Raw genomic sequence first — 20,971 nt, 5'->3', positions numbered from 1 at the left:
CACTACAAAGAGTGATCGGCACTACCATGTTAATAGACTAAAATAGTAACAGAATAAATGTGTAGTTAAAAATTAATTACTACGTATCGTTTAGTAGAAGCAGGACGTCCTCTAATTGTTTAAATTGACATGAACTGAGCTAACAAACTTGTGTAGATGTGGAATCATTGAGCTATGCTTAGGTCTGCTTTGCTCATTTCTAACATTAATAAAATAAAATAAATAAATAAAAAAATAAAAAATAAAAATTGGGGTCTAATAACACCCCTCATTTTTCAGGGATAATCAATTAATGCTCCGTTTGTTTCGGTGTAAAATGGTTTTTGCCGTAAAATAGTTTCAGGGAAGTCATTTTTCAGAAAAATATTTTTCGTCAAAATCATTTGTCTGTGTTTGGCGCGTACGAAAAATTACAAATATTTTTTATATTTTAATTTAATCAAATTAATTTAAAAAAATTAAATTTTATTCACAAAATAAAAAATATTAATATAAAAATATTTTTTTTTTCTATTTGACATATACAAATTCCGGCAAAAGTTGCCGGAATCCGGCACAAAACGGCCGGATCCCGACCAGTTGACCGAAAGCCGGCCGTCCTGGCCAATTTCCGGCCAGCTGGCCTGAGATTCGGCCCGAACAGCCAGATCCGGCCAGATGCCGGGGGTCGGGTCAGGATCCTGGCTAGTATCCTTGCCAGATGGCTGAAGATCCGGCCAGAACGGCCGGATTCGTCCAGGATTCAGGCCAGATGGCCGAATCTCTGGAGTTCTGGCCGGAATCTGGCATGGTATCTCCGGAATCCGGCGACATCTGCCGGACGTCGCCGGATTCCGGCTTAATTTGTTGAATTCTGGCACCTACTGGAGTCAGAATTTGACTTGTCAAAATTCGGCAATAGTCAACTGCTTGAACGTAAAGGTCGACTGCGTTGTTTAAAAGAGAATCGACTACATCTACCCTCTACGGAAAATGATTTACGCTTTTAAAAAGCGTAAATCATTTTCCGAAATTTATTAAGTATTTTTTATCAAACGGAAATCATTTTTCGGTTGATTATTATTTTTGCCCCTACCAAATACCGAAACCATTTTTTAGAAATCATTTTACGCCGAAACAAACGAAGAATAAGAACCTATAACCCCAAAATTAAAAAAGAACGAGGAAAACTTGCAGTTGCCGTCACATTGATTATTTTCTTAAACTTGCCTTGTAGATTGACGTACATGAACGTGGATGTCATTGTTATGAGGCCCATCTATCTGCCTTTCATTATGAGTAAATTAATTAACTCACTATTTCTAATTAATTTACGTAACATGTAAGTCTTTTTCATTCAATTCATTTTTTATTACTTATAATTTGTATAATCATTAATCATAGTGATGGAAACACCCAAACGAATCTGGGCCTTGATCAAGATATCACTGCATGTTTTACTTTTACGAGAAATTTCTCGATCGCTATCTCTCGAATTAATATCAAATGAAAATATTTATAGCGTTTAAGGTAATTTTGATTATCACGTTAGAAAGTGAATATTTGAGAGTACGAGTACCGCTACTTCACTTTTATTTCTGGGTTAGTTAAGAAGCTCTTGAAAGCCCTTTCATGGCTGTTTAATCAGCAATCTAATCAGTTTAGTTTTGATTAAAAACTGTAATAATTTTGATTCCAGAAACCACTTTTTTCTCACTTCTATTATTGAGTTTGGAGTTTTCTTGCCTTGAGAATTCCATTTCCCCACTCCAATCGAGACTAGTTCTTCTCACCCATGCTTTATTCCAATCCACCTTTTTTTTTATTTTGTTCTTGTCTCTTTCACCAACCATTAGCCCATCAGTTTGAAGGTTGAAGTAAAATCCTCACAGCAAAGAAGAGAGAGTATACTAAACGCGCCCAAATGGTTAGGGATAAATCAGTGGCATCAATTCCAACTCAAAGAAAAGTCTAACCATCCAACAAAGAGTTAGTTACACCGGCCAATTCTGTCACTTCAAGCTGAAAGTTGTAATTATAACTCTTTAAAATTATATATAAAGTCCAACCCTATTTAAGATTAAGATTAAGAAATTATTCGCTTATAAGATTCTCTATAATCTATTCACTCTATTTAAATAATTCATCTTTTTAATATGAAATTAATTTTTTAAGTATAGCAAAAAGACGATATCAACTTAGAGCGCCCATATGAGCATTTTCTCGGTTAATTACTAGAAGCCATGTATGTGTTACGCCTTCCGATTGTCAGACGACAAGCAATAGTTGTATGGATCGGAGAAAGCCTTGAGCATTACTTTATAGCTATTTTAATTTCTTGCCTCCCAATGAACAAGAGTGAGACTATTGTGTTCGAGTGTCGGACAATGATAATTTTTCTCAATGTGTTCTTTAGTGCTTTCAGACAGTGGTGTGTTGCACCGTCAGTCAGAAGAAGGAAAGACAAATCACTGAAAAATTACACGCGCCCAAATGGTTGGGTGAAGGCAGCAATAGCTTGAAGGCCGATTTTTCAAGGGAAGCGAAGGAAAAATCTAGGATATAGACTTGGGAGGTTCAAAGAAGATCTTGTAGGGACTTTGTATGAGAGTATTGAGTACAACAAACGTGGGGGATAAGAATCAGCTTGGATGTCAGTGCAAGTGCATGGAAGGAAACCCCTTTTTAGGATCTTGACAGTAGCCACAAAAGTCCACCACATGCATGTGCTCGAATCTCCTCTTTGTTTCTCTATGATGCCTAGCCTGCCTACTCTTATCCAACCCATATATGCACCTCGATCACCATTCCCCTTCTTTCCTGCTGTACCATGGAATTTTCAATTTTCAATTGTTATTTAAATACTTTTTTTATAATATCTTTTATACGTACACCTTATATTCTAATTTTAAAAAGAAAAAGAAAAAAATAAGAAAGAAAATTTCTAACTACTCAATTCTTGTCAGAGATGAGCCAAATATATATATATATAAAAGGGAAGTGATTTCCTTAAAATTCCTCACACAACTCTTACATTGTGTGGGACCACAATTATGTGAGAATTATAAGAGAATTATTTTTCTATATATAAAGTGTATAAACGCTCGTATTCGCTATTCACTATAAGCACATGCGGATGTGGATGAGGTTAGCAAAAATTACTGTTTGCATGTGCAGATGTGGGTAGTGGTTGTAGGGTATGCCGATGCGATATCATTTATTTATAATATATATTTTTATATATATTATAGTTAGGGACAAATATAAAAAAAGCCTCATTAACTTATAACCGATTTTAAAATAGCCTCATAAATTTTCAACTGTGCTTTACCAATATATAGTAGATAATAGTCACACTTGATAACCACAATAACTATGCGGATGTAGATAGTAAAAAAATGACACAGATGCGGAAATTTAAAAGTGATATCTATGTTTTGCGGACGCAGATGCGAATACTGTAAATAATCGCATTTGCATCAACATGTACACCCTTAATATATATATATATATATATAAGATTCTTATATTTTGTCCAAACTTAGTCTTCTCACTCCTCCTTGTCTTATGAATCTAACTAATGGAAATGGACCAAATACATATGACAAAACTGAATGCTGGATATTTAGAAGATAAACATAAAACATACATACCAGTAAAGATAAATTACGGTAATTTAGAATATTTACTAAGTCATTAAATTTATCCTTATTTATTAATTTAAAATTTTGAGATAATTAATAATTTAACATGGTATTAAATTAAGAAAAATGCTAGAGATAATTATATTACCAATTTCATTGCAATTCTTTAATTTACAAATTGATGTGGTATCTTACGTGACAAAAACCATATTAGCACCACGTTAGTTTGTAAAGAGTAAGTTATAAATTTTTTAATTTCTAGAGAAAATATTTTAAACTCGAACCTTATCTCTTTTCAAATAACTAATAATTTAACAAATGAAATTCTTCTAAAAATGGTCCTTTAGATTATTAAATTACAATAAGACCCAAGTAATCGGTCAATAATTTCATATCGAGTCTTTTATCGTACGTACGTGTAAATAAAAGACCAAGATTTGTAATCAACTTTGGTTCATTTTCTTTTTTCTTATAATTGGGAACACTTTATGTGGTTGCCTATTTGTTCACGATCTCTTGTTTGCTAGTGATTATGTTTTATGGACCAAGTTTTTCACTAATCTGGGTTAAAGAATTTTTTTTTTTTTTTAATCCAATTCATTAAATTGATATGTATTCAAAATGTTCAAAATTTTCACATGTTATTTGAATAAAAAATTTATTCATATTTATTATTATAAATTAAAGTGTCAAGATCAAGTTGCTAGGAATATAATTAGAGATTAGTAATCTATCATTCTCGGACGTACTGGTTTGGACACATTGAATACAAGGATAAAAACATAGCGTTTTCAATTGGAAGGAACCAGAAGCAGCCACATGTCCAGAATAGATGATCTACCTACTAGGTTACTACCTATGTATAACATCCTAGGAAATTTTCAGACTGTCGGCCACTCTTTTTGAATGGACGATCACGTGATTCACCACGTTCATAAGATAATTAATTATAAATAAAATAAAATAAGATAAAAAAAAGAAAGAAAGAAGTGGACTGAAAGATGGTTTCACACGCACGGGATGTTAAAATGGGAACAAAAATAGTTGTATTTAGCTCGATCAATAATTTAGATAAAAATTTGAAATTCTCAATAAAAAATAAAAAAAATTATTTAAAACAAATAAATAAAGTAGTAAAAATGAATAATGAAAATGAGAGTAGAATATAAGCACTTTAAAAAAGTGAATAAATAAAATAGAAAAGAAAAAGAAAAAGTGTTGAGACGGATGTGAATGCTACAATAGTGTTAGTCCTAACTACCGATTGCTTGTCCTCTCTGAACTTGTGGACTCTAACTTTACTACTATAATTAAATCGAAAGAAATTGAATAAATAAATGTGTGAGGGAGATGATGCATGCATGGTAGCTGAATTGTCAACAAATCAGCGTAATTACCGACAATGAGAAAGAGACTGGAAAGCCTTTCTTCTTTTTTATAATGCTTTAAATTTTTTTACTTGGTAGACTTGGACTTGGCGAAGTTGCCGGCAAGTAGTGGGAAGCGGTCAAGTTTGGTACGTAGCCAAAAAAAAAAAGAAAAAAAAAAAAATAGTTGTGTCTATCCTTCTCAAGCAATTTGGAGCAAGTTATATATATATATATATATATATATATATATATATATATATATATATATATATGTAACAAGTAACAAAGCTCTTTTCATGCTGAGGAGAACTTTTTGAACCATTTATGGTCTTGATAAGCTCCTTCACTAATGCCTAATGGTTTTAATAATATATATATATATATATTTTTTAAAAATAAAAATATAATTTTTATTAAAATTATTAACAAACAATTTAAAAGACAAAACTCTTTTTAAACTTGAAAGCAACAAAAACACTTCGTCTCACCATTATATCACATTAAACTCTTTATTTTTATTTTTCAAAAGAAAACCAAAAAAAACTTTTCAAAACTATTATGGAACAAACTCAATAACTTATTATACTCAAAGAAAAAGAAAGGTTTAAGATTAAAAAAGAAAAGAAAAAAGGGTTGCTAGCTTAATTTCTTTACGAGAAAGATGATGATCTTTTTAAGCATCAATAATTGGTGGAAAGAAATGAGATGTATGAACTTTCAAGCATGCTGTAATTGAACTCTTTTTTTGTTTTTTTTTTTCTTTTTGTGTGTATTCATCATGTGTTTTAGCCCAATTTGATTAATTACAAACGAAATCTTTTGTCACCAATATAATGATACGATATATATATTGATTCTTTTCCTCGTTACATCAATGTCAGGCTTTAGCTAGCAGGTAGGGCGTATATTCTCGAACAAAAGAAAAAGTCCATTAGCTTAGCTGGGATCAGCACCTCCTGCAGGGTAAGTGGGCCCAAGAATCTGATCAACATCCAACGGTGATTAAGGCGCTCACAAATTTAGACGGGATTTAATTCCTACGCCCACTATCATATTATTGTGCACTTTTTATGTTGGTGTTGTAAATCTAACATTTTACTATTTAGACACTTTCATCCTGTAAAGCACATGCGCACAGAAAAGTCATCCATCTTTTTTTCATCAATTATTTTATTTGTTTTTGAGTGGCAGCCTGGCAAGGTCATAGGAAGCTTCCCTTATTGACTGGACTTACAGCGCACACCCAAGGCCAAGGGTTCGAACATCTTTCTAGGGATGAAAAAATAAATAAAATATAGGGATGAAAATGTAACGCTTTTAATTGGCAGGACCATATCATTTAAATTATTATAATCGTATGAGACAATCGACTGCCAGCGAGCTCCAATCCAAATTTATCATCCACTAGGAGGGATTAAGTTCTTGCTCACAGAGTTTAACTTCCAATAAAAATTTATCAATAATAAAACATATATAGTTCTTAAAGTCAAAACAGACGAAGATATAAAGAAACCAATAAGAGTATTAATTCTTAATATTCTCACCAAATTTTACTAGTCAAACTAGTAAAAAATTACTGTTTTGTATTTTGGTGAGCTACTTTTTTAATGCACCCAAGCAGCCTCATATTTCTTTATTCTTTCTCTATTTAATTTTTTTGAATATTTATTTTTTCTTCACAGTTATGTTTTTGAATATTTGCCTTATTCTAATGGTGATGTTTTTGAAATTTTGTATTATATTATATTATTCTTTACCATATTTAAAATTGTGAATACTAACAAAATTTCTTTTTTAAAATTATGTTTGGATGGTTTGGAGTACTCGAAACAAAATTGAAAAAAGTTTGATAAAACTTGAATAGAATTTGAATTTAAAAAATCTACAAAAACATATTTTTAAAAAATAATCAAAAATAAAATGCTATCCAAACATACCCCTTCAATTCCACAAAACCTGTTAGAATGTGTGAACAAGAAATTTATACGGCATTGGATGTCTAAAGCACTGTGGAAATATTGTAGTTTAAGAGAAAATAAAAATACTCTTTTAACCTAAAATATTGTATAACGAAACAAAGTTGTACGTGAGAAAGAATAAATAAAATAAATATATATATATAGAGAGAAATGACCAAATTTTTATAGTTTTTTAATAATTTGGTGAATAAACAATACTTATTATTGTTGGTGACTAATACTGTTCACTCATCAAATTTTTTTTTGATTATAGTAACGAGACCATCTAAGAGTTTGTTTGATTTTTGTGTTAAAAGTACAAAAAACATTGTCGATGTTTTTATTAAAACAACTGATGACTACTCTGGTGGAGGTGAGAACTAAAACTAAGTCATCACATTATCTAAGCTCCAAATTGGCACATGGTCTTGGCCGTATGCTAATCTTTAAACTCGAATGGCAATGAAGCAATGAAGCATGCAATATTTCTCAACATTACTAACTCCATAGAAAAGAATTTAATGAGTACGATCGATTTTTCTGATGCAGTTGTGTAGTTATTTTAATTGATTAATTTAAATCACTTCGTCGTGTTCGCTAAGCTAGGTTATATAGGTAATCATTGCCATTATTGCAATCCAGAAGAGCATCAATTTGACTGATTAAGAGAAATTTAAAACAATAAAATATAGTTTTTCCATTGACCTTTTGTGTAGTAAACAAATACCATATTCCATGCATGCATAAGCACAACTAACGCGCTCATGTCTTCATCTTTCTTCAAATACTAAAACCAGTGTATATATATATACACACACACACCACACAAGGCGTTCATCGATCGCACAACAAGCTCTTCACAGCTCTGATCCGACCTGCGGCATGTCGGGCAAGCACTGCTGCGACAAGTGGGCATGGCGGCGCAAGATCCTCAAGAGAATCTTCTGGGGCATTGTCATCGTCGGCTCCATCAGTCTGGTGACGTTCCTCATCCTCAGGGCCGTGTTCAAGCCCTCCACGCCCAACTTCGTCCTCCAGGACGCCACCGTCTTCGCCTTCGACGTCACCTCCCCAAACCTCCTCACCTCCACCTTCCAGGTCACCCTCTCCTCAAGCAACCCAAACGACAGGATGGGGGTCTACTACGACAAAGTCGACGTCTACGCCACCTACTGCAATCAGCAAATCACCCTCCGCACCGCTATCCATCCCACCTACCAGGGCCAAAAGGACACCAACGTCTGGTCACCCTTCATCTACGGCACTGCCGTGCCAATTTCCCCCTACAATGCCCTGTTGCTCAGGCAGGACCAAGCCAATGGGGCCGTGCAGCTCACCATCGAGATCGATGGAGGAGTCAGATATAAAGCTGGCAGCATTATTTATGGTCGTCACCGTCTCAACGTGAGGTGTCGCGCTTATATAAACTTCGGGAACAGGACCAACGGTATTGTGGTGGGAGAAAACGCCGTTAAGTACCAGTTTCTGCAGAGTTGCAGCGTTAGCGCATGAACGTGGTGGGGCCATTGAGCATTCTCCATCTCTCTATTTAACGCCGTTAGTTTCTTTTCTTTTTTTTTTTTGAAAGGGTTAGTTTCTTGTTTATTATGCTTCCCTCTTTTTTTCCTTTTTTGTTTATAAATATTTGTCTGTGTTCAATTAAATACCTGTCTGCTTCGTACCTTGGATAATAGTTTTGAAAAAGCGCTTTTTTATTTTGGGTTTTAGGAAAGTAATTTTTTTTTTTAATTTTTTTTTTAATTTTTTATGTATTTCAAATGTGAGAATTTTTTTTTTTTTTTTTTTTTTTTTTTTTTTTTTTTTTTTCACTAAACAGCAAATCGAGAAAATGAACAGAAAAATACAACAATCGTCGACAAGTTGCGTTTGCGTAGTTTTATATTGGCTAGCTGTTCACTCCAGTTGCCTGTCATGATTACGTTTAAGAGTATAGAAATAGCGTGAACCTAAAGTTATGGGTTTGTCGGTAGTTTAAGTTTTACTCGATCTGCCAATTAATTATTCCTAATCTTGTAGATTTCTAGAGAAAACTTTGCTTGTTGTAGTGAAATTTGACATGTGCGATCAAAGAAACAAACACACGAAATAAAAATTCAATTTCCAGTAGAGAAAAAAAAAAAAAGAAAAAAAAAAGCAATTTACCATAGGATAAATGAAGAAAATAAGCAATCACTGCAATTTTTGAAGAAAAAGTTTTTTTTCTAGATTAGAATATTTAACATTATTTAAAAAGAAAATGAAAAAGAAAAAAAAAGTACGTCACCTTATGAAGTCATCACCTTACGTAAATGCCAACTTGGCATATGGGCGTTGGTTGAATTGGTAATTAATTACAGCCTTCACAGAATTTAATGAGAAGTGCGATTTTTATTTTTATTTTGGATTCAATTATCATATATAATCGGATTATTTACATAAAGTTATTGGGATTTGTTAAATTTTGCGGTTAAATTTATCATTATCACCCAATTATCATTCATTCCCTTTCAAAAAAAAAAAAATATCATTCATTCATTTTAGGCTTTAGTGGGTGGGCGTATGAATATTCTGGAAACCATGGGAAAAGTCGGTCGGCTGTGCTGTGGCCTTTTTCTCTCTGTCATGATAAGTGGGCCCACGAGGCCGTTAAACGTGTCGCTAGGGCATTCCCTGAGATCCACATCCAACGGTGACTGAACACTGTTAGTTTGAGCGCACACATGAAAAAGGAACAGTGGGAACTTTTTGCCTTTTTATCTTCCTAAGTTTTGATTGACGTACAGAAGGGAAGCTTCCCACACATTTAATTTAATTTATTTTCATTTTCATTTTCACGACAAAATTGACGACGCCGGCCATAACTCCGATCCCACTTGTCATCCATTACTGCATTTTCTTGCTTTACAGACTTGAAACTTCCAATAAAATTTATGTACTGCGTTCAGACCTACGAATTTATCAATTTATGGATTGCGTACAAACTCTTTGCTGCTAGTGTGGCTCGATCTACTTGTACCGTGACAAAGATTCTCCTCACCTACGTGTTGTTAATAATTTGAACGTTTTTATGAAATTTATTTATTTTTGGCCTAAAAAATTAAAAATTGTTGGATCCGAATTCAATTAAGAGTATTTTCAACAGAATAAATAAAATAGTTTATAAACAGATCGAATATAACTTTTTCTTTTAGTGTAAATAGTAAATAAAAGAGTTTATTCCCCATTTATACTACAAACAATTTTTTATTGTTTTATCTCTTTTCATTTCCTTCTATTGTACACTCTCTCTCCCTCTTTCTTTCACTATCTTCCACACAAAATAATATTTTAAAAAAAAAAAAGTTAGAATAAAGAATTTATTCGAGAAAGTATAAAAAAAACATTAATTAAAATAGAGAGTTATACTTTTTTTCAATAACTGCTTTAACTAATGGCAGCCATATTAATTACCTAATCCAAGCGGAGGTGAAAAACAAAGAAAGGACGTACATACGTAATCGCATTATGTAAAACTGCTCTTTAGGTTCTCCACGTATTACCGATGTTAAACCCGTCTAATATGATAATGTTTAACCTCCAATGGCACTGAAAGTCTCATTTGAACGGAATTTTATAGTACCATTTCTTTAATCCACTTACTATTATCATCCCATAAATTTATATTACACCATCATATCTGTTAAACTACGCACTTTATGCAACTTCAACAAAAAGAAAAAGAAAAAAAAAAAAAAAAAGGGTACAATTTTCACTGATTCGAGTGAAATGTAGATAATTTATTTTATTGTTTAAAATTTATAAATTTAATGATGTATATTGTTACATATATAGTAAATATGTTATCATGATACAGTGAGTAGTATCATGAATCATGAATAGATACCATATTTTTCTACACCATACATGTAGAAGTGGTGCCCATATCTTCATCTTTCTTCAAAACCCAAACAGCTAGCCAAAGCTTTATTTAAACACACGAACGCAAGGCGTTCGTCGCACGGCACTCTCTTCTCACAAAAGCATAGGAGGAGGTCCCATCCCTCCCTTCCTCTTCCTCTACCTCTAGTCAACCTACCAAACCTCTTTCCTCTCACTGCTATCACTAGCAACATGTCGGCCAAGGACTGCGGCAGCCACGGGCAAAAGCGGCGAAGGTTCTTCAGGCGGCTGTGCGCTGCAATACTTGTCCTCGCCTTCATCGTTCTGGTGGTGGTGCTCCTTGTCTGGGCCATCCTCCAACCCAACAAGCCCAGGTTCATCCTCCAAGACGCCACCGTCTACGCCTTCAACCTCTCCACACCGAACCTCCTCACCTCCAACTTCCAGGTGACCCTCTCCGCCCGAAACCCCAACGACAAGATCGGCATCTACTACGACAGGCTCGACGTCTACGCCTCCTATCACAGCCAGCAGATCACCCTCCGCACCGCCATCCCCCCCACCTACCAGGGCCACAAGGAGATCAACGTCTGGTCCCCCTTCATCTACGGCAACGAAGTGCCCGTCGCCCCCTACAACTCAGTCGCGCTCGGCCAGGACCAGGCCAGTGGGGCCGTGCAGCTCACGATCAGGATCGACGGACGGGTCAGATGGAAAGTCGGGACCTTTATCTCCGGCCGATACCATCTCTACGTGAGGTGTCCCGCGTACATAACCTTTGGCACCAGGACCACCGGTGTTATAGTCGGCAATAACGCCATTAAGTACCAGCTGGTGACGAGTTGCAGTGTTAACGTATGAACATGGTTCCGCCCGGGCCCGGCCGTTGAGTATCGTTGATCTCTCTCTCTCTCTCAGTCTCTGCCGTTAGTTTCGTGCTTATTTTTCCACTTTTTTTTTTTTTTAAACTTTTTAATTCTGTGTTTAATTCTATCTCTGTCTTCTTTCGGTATACGTCGGATTAAGTGCCTGAATTGTACATTTTGCTAAAGAATAAGCTGAGAAAATGAGAATAAAAAAAAAAAAAAAAATTATATATATATGAGACAAATAGCAAAATTACAATCGGTGACAAGTTGTATTCATTATATAAATGTGAAGTGTCTTTAATAGATATGAAATGAGCGTCTCTTCGGCGGTTGTGCTGTCATTTTCCTTCATTTTCCTATTATTGCTTCCTCGTTGTTCACTTAAGTTGCCTTTTTCATTTATTTATTTAAAGGACAAAATTTTCTTTAAAATTGGATCGAGTATTTAATTGACATCACTAATTCTCACATTTAATAAATGATACACTCTATTAGATGCATGTGAGAATGCACGTAATGTGTTAATTTTATTAAAAATGCAATATTTGAGAGTAATTATAATGACAAATGTCAGTTTAATGAACTAAATTAAATAAACAAAATATCATTTTTCTATTTGATTTCTGTTTTCAAATTAATTATTGGTATTGTCGTGGATTTTAAAAGTCCCTAAAATTAGCCACGACCACAGAAAAAAAAAAAAAATGAAGAAAACACATCACTAGAGTTATATATATATTGAATAGGACGAAACGGTTCATCTCTGGGTTGCCCATGTTGAAAGGCTGTGGTGCATGCATGGGTGGCCATTCAAGAAACACCTTTTGTTTTCTGTAAATAGATTAACAAATAATTCATCATTTTTTTTTTCCATTTATATTACATTGAAATATTTTTTCAAAAAAAAAAAAAACCCAGTTAAAATACATTAACAAACGCACCCTAACTAGACTACCAAATTTTGCTTGGAAGAAATTCACTCATTCTACGAAAGTAGTAAGAGTGGTCGGAAGTGTTGAATTATCGGGAGTTTAGTTTAGGCGTGTTTGGGGTGGGTTTATCTGCCGCGTGGGCTTGGTACTGGTGGTGGTGGTGGTCCTTTTCACTCCCGGCTCACCTGCCCTACCTAAATAATAATAGCTTGTTAGAAAGGGACTTTTCCATTACGTGTTTAAACGATGATCCTTATCTCCCTTTCATTTTTATTTTTATACGGGGAAAGGGAAAAGAGAATCTCTCTCTTAAAGTTAGTCATATATTTCATCCACCCAACACCCAAGCATGGGATGTGCACTATTTCTGAAAGCCAAGGTAGGGGTTCATGCCAAAATGGCCGTCACACATAGGCCAATCACATTAATTTTGTATTATTGGGTAGGGTAGATTGGCAGTGTAAGGTCAACAAAGCGGGATAAAAGTATAATTTTGAACATTATTATTATTATTTTTATTTCTGCTTTGAAGGATAATGATCAAGCAATGGCTTATAAAGCTAGGTTGAGTGTCGGTGTACCGGTCAGTGAAGTGCCATGCATGAACTCTTTATTTTGGCGTTCCAAGATATTTATATAAATAGAAAACAAAATTTTCTGTTGAAATTCGCGGAATCCACTCAATTAAATTGATCATTTATATTTTTATAGCACGTGATTTCTCACACGAGCACGTCGAATTCGTGCTCTAAGGACAAATGTCACATGCTTTGTAAATCTTATTAAAAATACATATAAATATTACATGTTTTAAGGAGGACGGCAATTTAATAAACTTGGTTTAAATTTGAGGGAAACAATATTGTCCTATCCTGCATGCTCCTACCACGGCAAACAAGTGGGTTTTTGCATTTTCAGTCACCTAGGCGGCCCTAGCCATTATGAAGATGCAATGTCCTACCACGATAGAAATTATAATCCAATGAACTTCTCACCATATAACATATTATTCTTTTGAACAAAAAATTCTAACCCAATTGTGTTAGAGAAAATAAGAATAAATTGCCATGTAAAAATATGTGAGAATTAAAAAATGCATGTGAAAATCAAATGAATTTTTTGATCCATGCAAACTTAATAGACTAGATTTGAGAAATTTATTCCAACCTTTTTTTTTTCTTTTTTCTTTTGTTTCTTATAAAACAATTGTCCTATTTAATACAACGGGAGAGAAGATCCAACATTGTCCAATGCCCTGAAGCTCTGATATCATGATAAAGTTTATTGAGCCTTACTCTTTCACAAAAGACACCTTCAGATAAGAGATTAGCTCAAAGTTTATAAAGCCCATAACTTAGATATACCTTGACAATGTAGGATTCTTAATACTATTTTTTTTGTGTTCCTGTTTAAAACAAGATAGACAGGCATATCACCCATTGACCTTCATTTGGTGACAATTTTCAATCTAGACTAAGACAAACACACACGCAAGAAATAGTGTCTCCGTCTGTTAATATATTTTGGAGGCTGTTCTTGTTTTTCGTTTGAAAAAAAATGTTTTCATCTTACATAAAAGTGAAAACTGCTTTTGTGTCTTTTGAAAGTGTTTTGTGTTTAAGTTATTTGTTAATATTTTTTTTCTAAAAGAGAAAGAAAAGGCAGAAAATAGAATTTTTAGCAAATGGAACCAGTCAACCAGTATCCTATGTATCCTAGAGGTTGTTTCATGGCAAAAAAACACATGCACCAATCTCTTAGCACGAGGAAATTTCAAAATTAAGAACCTTTAGGATTATGGCAAACCAAATGGGTCGATTTTTAGTTGATATGTCATTTTCACTTTTATTTTATTTTAAGTCGATCACACCTCTTTTTCTTTAATGGCCGTGAGTGGCATTTCCTTTTCACCGTCCAATAATTCACGTAGAAAATGTTTTCACGACCAGAGAGATTAACCAAAACGATAATTATTGTCGATTGACCGGATCCGGACTGTCCGAACCAAAATCAAGGCGGTAGCTGGGCCTGGACATCTTACAGATTCCTTTCCGTGTGTTCCCAGCCCAAGCCCAGCCACATCGTTTCATTTTTAACATTTTAGCTAAAAAAAATTACTTTTGTTTTTATTTTAACTACCAATTTTTTCAAGCACATACATCTTAGAGCACTGAGTAATTTTAAAAGTCCATCATGTGTCACTCTTGTGTCTTTCTAAAAATGAGGTGACTCTTAAAATCTTCATTTGATCAAAATTCAATAGTGATTAATCACAAGCTCAATGGTAATTTTAAAAGCCACATCATTTTTTTATGGACACAAAACTAACAAAAGTGACACATGAGAGACTTTTAGCATTAATTATTACTCCAGAGCACTAGCACAAGCTTCCTTTATATATTCCTTAAATCTTGGAACCAAATTACTTTTTGTTTCCATATTCAAATAAACTTCACAATAGCTTCTCTTATCATTTCTCTATCGACTATACCATTTAAACTTTCTTTTAAATAAATGCTAGATGAAAAATTGAAAATAAAAAGACTTTTGATATTAAAATAACATTAAAGGAAGCAATAGTCTAAGGTAGCACTCTTGGTGTTCCCTTGGTTTGGGCAACATCAAGGAAATTTGTTTCAGCAAATGTCTTGGCTATCAGGGTGTGAATGCTAAAATGTCTCGTTTACTAAGGTCTTGTTTGGCTTGCAGAATAGACATATGGAATGGAATGACCATTCTTATGAAATAGTCATTACTTTGTTCGATAGGGATCTATTTCTTAGAATAATTATTCCTATTCTCTTACGAAGAAGAATACTATTCCGATAAAAAATGAGGAATAACTATTCCTTTATGAATAGACTACATTTTTTAGAAGAAAAAAATAATAATAAATCACTCATTATTTTCTATATTCTCTCAATTTTTTATTTTTAATATTTTTTTTAAAATAAAAAACAAATTAACCTACATTACATTTGTGGCTAGCCGACCACCCATTCAGCTACAAAGGAAGCCGGTAGTGAAATACTCATTCCACAAACCAAGCGATCCATAATCTTGCAAGTTGCAAGTGATATTTGCGGGAGCCGCGAAAGCCCATTTGGCAGATTTGGCGAATGCTGACCGATTAGAAATTAAACCTTTTAATTTTCTTGGGCCTTGCAACCTTTTTCTAGTTGCATCAGGTTGGGCTAGGCTCATATCAATAACCATGTTGCTGATCTCATTCTCTTTGTGTCAAAAGTTCAATCCACTAAGTTTCCTTTTTCCACCATTCAAGTAATCAACCATCAACAATGACAATTATTTTTTAAAAAAAAAAAAAATTGGATCGAAAAAATAAATTCTTCTAAATAAATTTATTAAATTGATATGGAAACATATGCTTGAAACATGGACCAAAGATTTTATTTTTTCTCATGATTAGGACGGTTGCTGTAAGGTGTAAAGTGTAAACAATACATCTTCTACGGAAATCAAGCTAATTTTATGGATGACGTTAAAGTTAGTCAGGAACTTTTGGCCACTTGGTATTATGTGGGTATGCACAAAGGATTTTTTTTTTAATTATTTTTTAAAAAAAAGACTTTTCGTGTGCCTATTTTTTCGTAATTTTCTTTTCAACTTGTCTGCCTGGCGTATAATTGAAGTTATATATATATATATATATATATCTATGAAAATTATAATGGAATATAATATAGAAGAATTCGATTGTCATTCGAGAGAATTGTGAGAGTGAATTACAAAAAATTAAAAGCCTAAGAAATGATTTACCAAAATCTCAAAATACATTATGGTAATATACTAATTTCCCTTCGAGCAATATTATAGACCGACCACCTGAAAAAGGAAAGAACAAAAAAAATGTTCCAACGGAAAAATAGTGCATCTAAAAGTAAATAAACACAATACACACGAAGGAAAGGTAAATAAAGCGGAGATATGATAGCTGCACAACAATATTGATGTGTCTAGCATTTTTCATTTGAGTAATGATTCTTGTACAGTTTTTACACAATTTTACTAATTTTTTTTTTTATGATCAACCATCGGATTTGTTTTTCTACACTTGAGTTCTAAATATTCAATGGTTGATTTTTTTTTTTTTTTTTTTTAAAAAAATACTGTACACATCAGTATTGTTGTGTAAGACTTGTGCAAATAACATATCTAAAAAAAAAAAAAAAAGTCTACAAATAAAGGCACAATGGCCATATATACCCTTTTTTTTTTTTTTTTTTGGCAGTATTCTATTTGTACCATTAAAAAATTAAAAAAAAATAAAAGAAGAAAATGGAGAAAACTTGAGAGCATATAGTTCTGCCCCTTATCAGGCTGAACTGAGGGAGTTACCGAGTTAGGGCCATGACTCCTGGTGTTGAATTTTATTTACATATTGTAGTTTAAAAATATGGCTTGGTTCCTTATTGGCTTATTCATCGTTTGATGATAATAGTATGAAATGATTGATATGATATAAAATTTAAAAATATTTTATAAAAAAGTAAAAATATTTATTTTGTAGTAAATTTTTTTATTTGAATAGTAATAAAAAATTATTGATATGATGTAAAAAATATAAAAAAATTAAAATATTTTTGATTTGATATTTTAAAAAAAAATGAAATGAAAATTGAAAATATTAGAATAGGTTACCAAACAGGCTCATAAATATCTCGTTCCATTCATAAAGAGTTATTTTTGCTGTTTATGACACAATGTTGACACGCTGGCGTGAAATAATTTATTCACATATATATATTTTTTTTATTATTTTCAGAATCTTAGCTGGAATGACAAATGACATGCGTTTATGGTGGAATCAACCTGGTGAATTTGTATTTTGGGCATTTTTCTGATAAAATCAACCGAGATATTATCGAAGTAGCTAGTTAACCAAACGATCATAATAAAAAGTCAATTGTTCCATTGGCTATTAGGAAGTAGTTACCGGGCAATATCTAGGACAGGTTCACATGGACACACACACACACACACACAATAACAAATCTCACGCGGTAGTGCCTGAATCCTTCTCCGGTTGTCTTCTTGAAATTAAATTAAATTAAAACACACACACAACGCGGCTTACCTCTAATCCTAAGCCGTAACGTATATTCCTCTAACCCTTTATATATACACACTTCTTCTCCTCCTGTTTTCCACATTACAGCGTAGATCGGCGATTGGTTTTTGCTCTTTCCTCACAAGTGAGAAAAGGCAAGCAATTTTCTATCTCTGAAAGACCGTCAGGCATGGCGAAAGGTGGTTGCGGCTGTTGCAGCTGCCTCTGTGGGTGCCTCTTCAGTTGCATTCTAAGCCTAATCTTCCAAATCCTCTTCACGCTGCTCGTCATCGTGGCCTTGGTGGGCTTCGTCTTCTGGCTCATCTTCCGCCCCAACGAGGTCAAGTTCCACGTCACCGACGCCTCGCTCACCCAGTTCAACTTCTCCACCAGCGACAACACGCTCCACTACAACCTTGCCCTCAACATCTCCGTCAGGAACCCCAACAGGCGCATCGGCATCTACTACGACAGCATCGAGGCCAACGCTTACTACCAGGGCCAGCGGTTCGACACCGAGACTCCGGCACCGTTTTTCCAGGGGCACAAGAACACGTCTGTTCTCAGCCCCGTCTTCAAAGGGCAGCAATTGGTCCCGCTGGGCACCAGCGAGGTCTCCAACTTCGATTCGGATAAGGCCGACGGGATTTTTGCTATTACTCTCAGGCTAAATCTTCGCATCAGGTTCAAGGTCGGTTGGTTCAAGGTCGGCCACTTCAAGCCCAAGATCAAGTGCGACTTAAACGTTCCTCTCAAGTCTAATGGCACATCATCACCTGCAACGTTTCAGTCTACCAAGTGCAGCTTCGATTTCTGATCAATCTTCCGGCGGATCTTCTTTCTTTTTGATCGAGCCTTTGATTTTCCTTTTCCCTGTTATTGTTATTCTTTCATTTTTTTTTCTTAACATTATTATTGTTAATTTTTTAATCATATTGAGTTTCCGTACATATAAAAAGTTAGTGGTGGTTGCACTTTTTTTCCGGTTCTTGGTGATGATGATGATGATGCCTAGGAATTGGTATTTGGTGCGTTGCTGTCATTCAACGTATTGATTCGTTGTTTTGTTATTGGGCGAATCACTTAACTGTCTGACTTTTAGTTGCTCACTCAGATTAATACACGTGTAATCCTCAAAAATCAAAAGGTCGAGAGGATAAGAGCTATCCACCCAAGATATGACCGTTGCGCACAGCGCATGGGCCCAACCGATTCCGTGCTCTGCACACGCATGGTGCGCCTGACTGTAGTACCTAATATGGCTAATAAAGGATTCCTTAATGGAATTAAAAGATTTTGCGTGATAATTAAGGCGCGGAGATTTCTCCCATTTTTTTTTTCTTTCCATACGTTACACTTGGCAATTTATTCTAGTAATTGTGTTTTAAATCCTTTAATATTAATCCAGAAATCTTAAGTACAATCTTAATTTATATTCAAACCCAAAAATTAGAGAAACTGCTAATTGCATTTAGTTTTTCTCAACTTGCTGTCCTAAATAGTAATATTAGAAAAACAATCTAAACAATAGAAAGAGAAATCATGTTTTCTAATCTAAACAATAGAAAGAGGAATCATAAAGAGAATACGATTCTCTTCCTTTTAATTCCGTTTTATGATTTAAATTGTAGGGATAAGTGCACTACTGGTAACCTAAATTATAGATCACTCCTTGTGATACAAAAAGTTAATGGAAGATCCTTTTGGTAAACTATAATTAAGAATCACTTCTTAAACTCATTTTTCGTCCACCAAATTAATAGAATACGTTAGTTTGCCACGTCATATAAATAGTGAGACAACCTCTAAATATCATTTATATTGTAATTTACTAACGGACTTTGATTATTTGGTGAACAGAAAACAGGTTCAAGGAATGATTTGTAATTATAGTATTACAAAAAATTATTCGTAATTTAGACAAACCTCAAATATCAGTGGTGCAATTATCTATAAATTTGATTTATTAAATTTAATGGGTTGTAAACTGTTATTATTTAACAATTTTAAATGATATTTTAATAAATATATCATTACATATGTAAAATTTAATATAATTCATAAAATCGTTTCTCTTTATTTTATTTATTTATTCAATTTTTTTTTTTTAGTTCTTTCATTAGTTAAGTCATATCATTGTGTGATGGCAGAGCAGGCATGTGCTTGTCAGCTTGTGTCTGTTTAGTTGAAACAGTTAACAGTGACAATTGGAGATATGATGGATAATGGAAACAGCACCACAAGTTACTTCTCCTTATTAGAAGCTCTTTGGTACGTCAAGGAACGTGTGATTAAAAACTTAAAAAAAACAAAAAAACAAAAAAACAAAAAAACAAAAAAACAAAAAAAAAACAAAAACAAAAAATTTGGCTGGTAAAAGAATTAAATCTTTTATTCTAGCCTTCAGACAGCTAGTTGGTAAGTGTATTGCTGAATTTTGTCCCAAACGATAGGGTAATTCAACTCAATATGTTTGATGCGTTCGTTAAAAAATATGGGGTCGGTATAGGCTATGACCATTCTCTTAATTCTAAAAGAAAAAAAAAAAGTTGAGGTAAAAAAAAAAATTAACCTATTGGCCTTACGAGCAATTTATTTTTTGACTCCGGACCCTGCTCGTAAGAGCTTTTAGCTCCTTTCTTGGTTAAGAATTTTGAAAACTATTGCCTAAAGGCTTGTTTGAGACTTTATTGGAATTTTCTTCAATTTTACGTTTTAGATTTTATTTTGTTAAATCTAATCACATATGTATATATATAGCGTCATGTCATTTAAAAATTTCAATACGTGGCGTCGTGACAATATATTTACCCTATATTATATATATAAACATGACTCTAAACCATAAAAATGGTCCCTCTTTATTTCAATTGAAATTAAGAAGATTCTAATACGATGCAAAGAGATTATAATTTTAATAATGTCAATTTCATCATTATTATTATTATTATATATAATTTTTGGCCTAGTGGTTAAGGCTTGGAGCTTCTAGGGTGTGATACTCATGAGGTCACGAGTTCGAAACTTTTTAAGTGCAAACTTTCTCTTGGGGCCAGCCACCCAAGTTGTGTAGGGGGGGTCTTCGGGCTTCTGACTATCTACCTGCGATTTAAGGCCCAATGCCTGAAGTGGCATCAGACATTGGGCCAAGGATTAGTTTGCAGTCCTGACAAGTAGTTACTACGCTCAGAAGGTTCGACTACCACCTTGTGTGGGCCAGTCGTTCAGCGAACGAGGTACATCATGGCTATAGAATTGTGGGATACCCT

General features: G+C 33.9%; 3 protein-coding genes across 3 annotated transcripts; all 3 read left to right on the top strand.

The window, feature by feature from the left end:
* Positions 1-7,751: 7,751 nt before the first annotated feature.
* On the top strand, positions 7,752-8,666 carry LOC133873032 (NDR1/HIN1-like protein 1). The gene has a single exon (XM_062310744.1). It carries the CDS (start codon positions 7,834-7,836, stop codon positions 8,461-8,463), a length of 630 nt encoding a protein of 209 aa, XP_062166728.1. The 5' UTR covers positions 7,752-7,833; the 3' UTR covers positions 8,464-8,666.
* A 2,242-nt stretch (positions 8,667-10,908) lies between these two features.
* On the top strand, positions 10,909-12,040 carry LOC133873116 (NDR1/HIN1-like protein 1). Its single transcript, XM_062310838.1, has one exon. It carries the CDS (start codon positions 11,062-11,064, stop codon positions 11,689-11,691), a length of 630 nt encoding a protein of 209 aa, XP_062166822.1. The 5' UTR covers positions 10,909-11,061; the 3' UTR covers positions 11,692-12,040.
* A 5,749-nt stretch (positions 12,041-17,789) lies between these two features.
* LOC133873583 (NDR1/HIN1-like protein 10) lies at positions 17,790-18,686 on the top strand. Its single transcript, XM_062311316.1, has one exon. It carries the CDS (start codon positions 17,893-17,895, stop codon positions 18,517-18,519), a length of 627 nt encoding a protein of 208 aa, XP_062167300.1. The 5' UTR covers positions 17,790-17,892; the 3' UTR covers positions 18,520-18,686.
* Positions 18,687-20,971: the final 2,285 nt, after the last annotated feature.

The sequence above is a fragment of the Alnus glutinosa genome, chromosome 7 (assembly GCF_958979055.1).
Source record: "Alnus glutinosa chromosome 7, dhAlnGlut1.1, whole genome shotgun sequence".
NCBI classification, from domain to species: domain Eukaryota; kingdom Viridiplantae; phylum Streptophyta; class Magnoliopsida; order Fagales; family Betulaceae; genus Alnus; species Alnus glutinosa.
The sequence above is the reverse complement of the archived record's forward strand: the minus strand, read 5'-3'. Positions and strand labels throughout refer to the sequence as shown.